This window comes from Chamaea fasciata, unplaced genomic scaffold (assembly GCF_029207755.1).
Source record: "Chamaea fasciata isolate MVZ Bird 193981 ecotype frontalis unplaced genomic scaffold, bChaFas1.0.hap1 SCAF_2, whole genome shotgun sequence".
Taxonomy (NCBI): Eukaryota; Metazoa; Chordata; class Aves; order Passeriformes; family Sylviidae; genus Chamaea; species Chamaea fasciata.
The window spans coordinates 35,461,843-35,470,471 of NW_027094087.1; the positions used below are offsets into that span (position 1 = coordinate 35,461,843).

At 46.4% G+C, this 8,629-nt stretch overlaps 1 protein-coding gene across 1 annotated transcript in view; it reads right to left on the reverse strand.

Moving 5' to 3' along the window:
* Positions 1–8,108, reverse strand: part of NOX4 (NADPH oxidase 4) — a 108,691-nt gene extending 100,583 nt beyond the window's left edge. The window contains exons 1-2 of the mRNA XM_066177407.1: positions 8,048–8,108; positions 7,275–7,370 (exon numbers count right to left, since the gene is read on the reverse strand). Of these exons, the coding sequence (XP_066033504.1) occupies positions 7,275–7,370; positions 8,048–8,104 (153 nt within the window). The 5' untranslated portion in view covers positions 8,105–8,108. The remainder of the gene's footprint in view (positions 1–7,274; positions 7,371–8,047) is intronic.
* Positions 8,109–8,629: the final 521 nt, after the last annotated feature.

The following is an 8,629-nucleotide window of genomic DNA, read 5'->3' on the forward strand; positions in this document are numbered from 1 at the left end:
GCTTCAGTATGAGCTGGAATCCAAGGCAGCAAAATGGTATGCGACCATTGGTATTGCAAATGCCTTTTTCTCCATTCTTCTGGCAGCAGAATGCAGGCCTCAGTTTGCCTTCACCTGGAGGGGCATGCAGTACACCTGGAACCGACTGCCCCAGGGGTGGAAGCACAGTCCCACCATTTGCCATGGACTGATCCAGGCTGCACTGGAAAAGGGTGAGGCTCCAGAACACCTGCAATACATTGACGACATTATCGTGTGGAGAAACACAGCAACAGAAGTCTTTGAGAAGGGAGAGAAGATCGTTCAGATTCTCCTGAAGGCTGGCTTCGCCATCAAGAGGAGCAAAGTCAAGGGACCTGCTCGAGAGATCCAGTTTCTGGGAGTGAAGTGGCAAGATGGACGGCGTCAGATTCCCACCAAAGTCATCAATAAGATCACTGCAATGTCTCCACCGACCAACAAGAAGAAAACACAAGCTTTCCTAGGTGCCATAGGCTTCTGGAGGATGCACATTCCCGAGTATAGCCAAATCGTGAGCCCTCTCTACCTGGTTACCTGCAAGAAGAACGATTTCCACTGGGGCCCAGAACAGCAGCAAGCTTTCGCCCAGATCAAGCAGGAAATCGCTCATGCGGTAGCCCTTGGCCCAGTCAAGACGGGATCAGAGGTGAAGAATGTGCTTTACTCTGCAGCCAGGAGCCATGGTCTGTCATGGAGCCTTTGGCAGAAGGTGCCGGGTGAGGCTCGGGGACGACCACTGGGATTCTGGAGCCGAAGCTACAGAGCATCCAAAGCCAACTACACTCCCACAGAGAAGGAAATCTTAGCCGCCTATGAAGGAGTCCAAGCTGCCTCAGAGGTGATTGGTACTGAAGCACAGCTGCTTTTGGCACCTCGACTACCGGTGCTGGGGTGGATGTTCAAGGGAATGGTTCCTACCACACATCACGCCACCGACACCACGTGGAGCAAATGGATCGCCCTGATCATGCAGCGCGCCCGTACTGGAAACCTGAATCGCCCTGGGATTCTGGAAATTATAACAAACTGGCCTGAAGTTGAGACCTTTGGATTATCCTCTAAAGAAGATGAGGAGCAAGTGACACGGGCCGAGGAAGCCCCACCATACAACGAGCTACCAGAGAGCGAGAAACGATATGCCCTTTTCACCGACGGTTCCTGCCGAATTGTAGGTACTAACCGGAAGTGGAAAGCTGCTGTATGGAGCCCCACACGACGAGTTGCACAAGCTACCGAGGGAGAAGGTAGATGGAGTCGAGTCGCAGAGCTTAAAGCCGTCCAGCTGGCTTTGGATATTGCTGAACGAGAGAAGTGGCCGAAGCTCTATCTCTACACTGACTTGTGAATGGTAGCTAATGCTCTGTGGGGATGGCTGGACCGCTGGAGAAAGGCCAACTGGCAGTGCAGAGGGAAACGCATCTGGGCTGCTGAGATTTGGCAGGACATCACCACCCGAGTAGAAAGGCTGCCCGTGAAGGTTCGACACGTGGATGCGCATGTACCCAAGAGTCGGGCTAATGAAGAACATCACAACAACGAGCAGGTGGATCGAGCTGCCAAGGTGAAAGTATCTCAGGTTGATCTAGACTGCCAGCACAAAGAAGAACTATTCCTAGCTCGTTGGGCTCATGATGCCTCTGGTCATCAAGGGAGAGATGCAACATATCGATGGGCTCGTGACCGAGGGGTGGACATTACTGTGGACAGCATCTCCCAAGCTATCCATGACTGTGAGACCTGTGCTGTGATCAAACAGGCCAAGCGAGTGAAGCCTCTGTGGTATGGCGGACGATGGTCAAAGTATAGGTATGGGGAAGCCTGGCAAATTGACTACATCACCCTTCCCCAAACCCGCCAAGGCAAGCGCTACGTGCTCACCATGGTGGAAGCAACCACTGGATGGCTGGAGACCTACCCTGTGCCTCATGCTACTGCCCGGAACACCATCTTGGGCCTGGAAAAGCAGGTCCTGTGGAGACATGGCACCCCTGAGAGAATTGAGTCAGACAACGAGACTCATTTCAAGAATGGCCTCATAAGCACTTGGGCCAGAGAACACGGAATTGAATGGATATACCATATCCCATATCATGCACCAGCTGCCAGGAAGGTGGAACACTGCAATGGACTGCTTAAAACTACCCTTAAGGCACTTGGCGGAGGGACCTTGAAAAATTGAGAACTGAACTTAGCGAAGGCCACCTGGATGGTCAATACCCGAGGGTCCATCAATCGAGCTGGTCCTGCCCAGTCTGAATCCTTGCATACAGTGGATAGAGATAGGGTCCCTGTGGTACACATGAGAGGTATGTTAAGAAAGACTGTTTGGATTAATCCCACCTCGGGCAAGAGCAAACCCATCCGTAGGTTTGTCTTTGCTCAAGGACCTGGTTACACTTGGTGGGTGATGCAAAAGGATGGGGAAACCCACTGTGTACCACAAGGAGACCTTATTTTAAGTGAGAACTGTGTGTAGGTTTTAATTGTATATATATGTGTGTGTGTGTGTAGTTTAAGGAAGGTATTGATTTGGGATGATGTAGACGGTAATAGAATAAGGGGTGGATAATGTCCTGGGTTGAAGTATATTCTATCACCATCTTCATGAACTGTTAAAACCAGGTGAGGCAGTGCTCCCTGCCTCCTCCACTCTGGCTTATCTTCTGTTAATGGGCCCATCAGCACCTTTGCCACACAGCTCACAGATAACCCCCTCTCGGACTATCTCCTGTTAATGGGCCCATCAGGCCTTATCACATGACTCACCATCCCATTGTGAGATGCTCCGCCCAGAGGGAGAAACCAAGCATTCCAACCTGGATATAAGCTGAGACTCTGAACACCAGAGGGGCGCTTACCCACTGGATTCCCACAGGACCCGAGCTACCAGACTTTTCTACAGGATCACTGCTTCAGGAAGACCACCTCATCTGGACTGCTTCCATCACTCTGCTCAGGTTGTATTCTGACTCTGTCAGTGGTCTTTTGTATTATTGCATCTATTTTATTTTACTTTCTTTCCATTTTTTTTTTCCTATTAAATTGTATCTCTGACTTGGAGCCTCTCATTTGTTTTGCTTTCAAACCACTACATCCTCCTTCTGCTCAAATCAGTCATTCAAATTGAAGAAAGCAACTAACCTAATCTTGAGTGCCATAATAGCTTCCAACTTCTCTGATAATCTCCAAGCAAAGGATCAAGATACATGACTCCCTCTACTGCTAAGATGTGGGGGGGAAGCAGGTTGCAGTGTGGTTGCATAACAATCAATGAAAGTGGAATTTGGTCTCAATTAGTAAAATTAGTAAAATTGTTGTCCTCACAACAAACTAGCAAGGAGAGACATGATAGTTACTGGAACATCTGGAACACAATCCAAGCAGTGAATAAAGGTGAAAAATGCTATACATAATACTGCACAAGGCTGTAAGAAGGCAGCAACCGTACAGATAAAAAAGCAAGGCAGCGCTTTTTCTTTTCAGCCCCTTTTTCAGTTATTCAGTCTTTTCCCAAAGAGATCCTTCTGACAATGCATTTTCTTCACTTTGGCCTGAAACCCAGAAGCTTATCTCTTGCATTAACATTTGCCTACATTACAGATATTTGAGCAGGAACAAGAGAGGGAGTGGGGAGAGATCCTTCATGCCATGACAAAATGAGCTCAAAGCTCTTTCTGCTCACAGGGAACTCAAGCAACAAGAAACAAGTGTTTCATTCAGTGCTGTTAAAGCAAGACTTGAGTTCTATAAGGCCAGTACAAAATTTATGACTGATTTTTTTTTTTTTGACCAGGCACAATCAAATTTGTTGGATAAAAATACACCCAAGCCAGACTGAAGACAGAAATCCTGCATTCTGTGAAGAAATCAATCTGGACATTTTCACTGACTGAGCAGACCAAAATCTCCAACAACGAAGATTTTGGAGTCAAGTAATTTAAGACTGTCCCTTTCTGTAAGTCATGCCTACAACACATTATTGTACCTATCATGAAGGTGCGAATATTCCTTTCCTCTTTGCCATAATCTTTTATAAGAAATTCATGTCTGTTGGGGATTTTTTCACAGGCTTCTCTTCCTTAAGCAATGTAAGACTACAAGTTAACACCTATCAAATAATTTAAAAAAAATGAGATTCTTTATCTTAATTGTGTTTTGAACCAGTGTCAATGAATGCATTCATACAGTAAGACTGTGACCTGCAGTGTTACAAGCAATTCAGTACTCAAAGAGATGGTTCATCAAAGCAAAAGTACTGGAAAGGGATTTACATCCACTAGGTTCTGGTGAACTTTCACTGCAAGCAATATGTAACCACAGAATTATTCTGGTTGGAAGGGACCTCAGGATGTCTGTTCTAAGCATGTTCAACATCAAACCCATATTAAGTTTGCTCAGGGTTTTTTGTTCTATTAGGTTTTGAAAACTCCCAGGGATAGAGATTGCACAAAGAAGAGCTCATGGTCTCATCAAAAGAAGTCAAACTGAGTGAAGCAGAGATATTTGACACAAAATAACACCAGGTTTCCTGGTACATAAAAGGTTGATCAACCTCCTCCTCCTTCCATATTACTGCCTTCTGCTTAATTGTTCTCTTTGCACTTCCAGGACACACCAGGCTCTTAGTGCCTTTTTACAGGTGTAGAATTAGGACAATTGTCATAGAAAGACTGAGTGAGAGACAGGTACCTAAACAAGGTTTAAATCCTGTCCTGAAGTATCTTGTTCAACATCATGGAGAATGAAACTGGAAAAGAATAAATCTGAGCCTCGTTTTTCTGTAGACAGCTGAAGGGAAGTACATCAGTGACCACTGAATGAAAACCAATCCCATTATTTCTCCTTCTTCACATGAGAAAGAAAAGAGATGGCATGAAAACATGGCACAGTTGAATATACTCAGAATATTCAGTCCAAGATCTCATTTCATATCACACTCTGATTTCCCACAGCAACTCTTCTTGTTCTCCATTCTGTTACTTGGTAAACAACAAAATTACCTGTGGTAAATCTTTCCATGGTGCAAGTGCAAAAGTTCTTAAGGCAATCATGGCCTACTGTAGCATACTAAGAAAGAAAAAAAGCCAACACCTTAGGAGACCTCACTGAAAAAAACAGAAACTTTTTTAAATTCAAAAAGTGCCACTCCCTTTTGGCGACTTTGTTAGCTCTCCCAAAAAAGGAATCAGTTGTCATGGAAGTATCCATTAAAGAGTTCAATCTGTTAAAACAAAAATTATCAACTGTTGAATTATAAACGAAGAATTTAATCTAAATCTCAAAGAAATGGCACAGAGGCTGTGCAAACCACTCACACATGCATAGAACAGAGAGGAGACTGGTTATGCAGATGGGCCATGGGTCAGTGGTTGTACAAACCAATAGAGAAAAAGAAGAGGGGCAAAAATCCCTGTGGAAGGCAACTGCAGCTGTAGTATTGCCTATGTCATCTCCTGAAGAAACCAATTGGATACAGTTTTCCCGACCCTTGCAAAACAATCTCTATGATTAATACACATACAGAGATATAATGAAGAGACAGGAGAAAGCTAACTTTGGGATCTACTGAAGATATTTACATTAACTGCAAAAAGTGAATTGCAAGTATACTTTACAGTCTTTAGTATTTTCAAAATGTTAAAATTAGTTTCATAACTTTGACCAAAAGTATCCTTTAGACTTGGTTCTTCATTTATAACCTTATTTTAGAAGTCGCTAAATTCTGTTCTACTTTTTCCCACAGTGGCAGACACAATCCAACAAACTTAAAAGCATGAATTCCTAGTCCCCATCTCCTGACCAAGATAAGGAATCCTCTGCCTGAGTCATCTCAGGTTCTGCACACACATTAAGTTACTTCGCAAGTGTCTTTCATTTTGAAGTATAAGAAGACCAAAAAAAAAATCCCAACCAGATGATGAGCTGGTATGAGGCAGACAAGTCATCGGAATTGAGAGAAACTTGCTTATTGATACCAGCTGAAAATCTGGTCCAACATGTTACCCAAGAACATCTGCTTTACAAACAACCCACTTGCTTCGCCAGGAACAAACACAATTTTCAAATGGATACACTGGAATGCAAAACCATTAGAAATTGAGGTAAAATTAAACATGCTTTCGTGCTTTTTCTGTCAAGAAAGTCACCACCATGAAGGATTTAATTATTGTCATTCCCTTCTTTTTCACACTACCTTTGGTAAGATTTATTCTCGACCACATCTGAATCAACCATAAGAAGAAAGGAAAAAAAGGAGAAAATTGTATCAATTCAACTTATTTCCAGGCAAGATCACAAAACCTTATGGCAATGGCTGGTTATGACAATATCAGCCATGCGAAACTATATACCCCGGATTTACCAAAAATAAACCCCAGTGGCTCTACAGCAGATTAGGACCTGCATCATCTGTGTTTAATCCCATGTCAACTTTCTATTGAAATCCATTCCTGAGTATGACATAGTGTTACAAAGCATTGTGCTATTCAGCCACTTTTTCCTGGATTTTCAAATTCTGAGCAACCCGTGGGCATTTTCCAGAAAGACATTAACTCTTACTCTAGGCCTTTTTAGACAGAAGTTTTTTTTCAAATGACTGCAATGGGTAACTTCCCAAGGCAAGCTGCTATCTCATGTCTCCAAAGGACCTCTTTGGGTTCATCTGCTGGTGGTGGGTGCTGCCCTTGCTAATCAAAATACTTGAATCTTCATTAAACCATCCAGAATCAAAGATCTCACTACTGGAAAACAAAACTAAAGTTATATGCATTACAGTGAATTTACACATAACAGTGTATCCATGAAAATGACAAAGATTGAGAAAAACTAAGACTTATTAAAAGAAGTCCCACAGCAAGCATATCTATTACAATAACTGGATTGGAAGTAATTTGCCAACATGAGTCCATAGCTTTCTTAATGTGTTGATGACGAAAAGTGGAGCTCCAGTCATTTATTGAACATGTCTGTGTTCCTGTGAGCCTGTCTGCTGCTGAGAACACCGGGAGGGGAGGGAGGAGGGAAAAGAATAGCTATCCCACACTTAACTGGCTCTTTTCCTTCTCAATAGTGTTCACTTTCTACTCCTAAACGACTGTCAGAAGTACCCCAGTAAATTCTAACTTGATCTCTCCCTACTTTGAAAAGTTAACAGACAGTCTATGCCATCTTTGACCAGCAAATGCATTCTGCCCCTTGTCCCATCCTCGAGCATCCCAATTTCCAGGGCAAAAGGTAATGTCCAGGTCACTCACCCCTAACATCTGATGCAAATAATAATACTGTAGCCCTTGATTATATAGCAGGAAGGTTTTCCCGAAGAGCCAGACATTGAGGGACAGCCAGAAAAACTGAAATGAAACAGAAACAAGAGATTGTAAGTGAAAGTTACACGTGCAAACTTTCCAGCGTTCGTTTCATTCATAAAACTCCTCGGTCTGTCGTTTCATAAACGTATGTAAATGGAATGGGAAAGCAAACCTCATGCACATAGTATGTTTTAAAGTATTAAAAGGAAGTGTCCCTATGTGGGAAATTTTCACTTTCACTCAACTTCACAAAACTTTTTGTGTCTTAAGACAACCGAGAGCTGGCAAAGCACCCCCACACAAGACGCTATCCCAAATCATTAGCTGGATGTTGCGTTCAAGAGACTCAAAGAAAAAAAAAATAACAACAAAGAGACAAAGGAAGAAAGAACTTGACCTCCAAGAATCTGCATCTTCTCCCCCAAACTTTCCCAAAGAGAGCCTAACAAAGAGCAAGTACTCGCACAGCGTGTGCGAACCCGCCAGGGCACTCACGCTGGCACCGTCCCGGGCCATGGCACCCGGGGACATCCATCCCTACCAGCCTTGCACCGGGAAGCGCTCGGAGCACATCCCGTGCAGCACGCCGGGATCCCCGCACCGCGCCGGGACAAGGCGCCCCGGGCCGGCCCCCGCCGCCTGCCGGCACCCACCGGCCCCTCCGGAGCCTCCTCCACGGGTCAGCCCCGCCGAGGGCACCCCCCCTTGGCCGCCCCTACCAGGAAGAGGTGCTTGCTCCCCTCGTTGGCCAGCCAGCTCCTCCAGGACAGCGCCATGGTGCCGGACGCCCGCGGGGCAGGACCGAGGGTGGGGGCCGCCGGGCGAGCCCTCCTTTTCAGCCGGGCCGAGCCGCCCTCCCCTCTCCCCACCCCTCACCCCCCGCCCTGTCTTCCGGCCGCCGGGGCGTAGCGCTCCGGCCCCGCCGCGCCGTCGGCCGCCCCCCGCTCCGTCCCGCCGGCGCTGCGCCTTTGTCCGCGGCCGAGCGCCCCGGGAGCCGCAGCGCAGCCCCTCGGGGCAGAGCGGGGCTCGGAGGGCATCCCCGGAGAGCAGCATGCCCTGCCCTGCCCTGCCCCGCCGCGCTGCGGTGCGGTGCGGACGCTAACTCGCATCCCCCGCCTTGGGAAGAGCGTTTCCCCGCGGAGAATCCCGTCCGTGGGGATCCCACTTGCCCGACCCCCCCCCCCCCCCCATCCCCGCCCGGCTGAAATGTGATACAGAAAGCAGGAGGGAGCAGGGGAGCAGCCGTGCATGCAAGTGCTCTGCAGTTCGGGTGAAACAAAGAGGCTGTCCAAGAAACAACT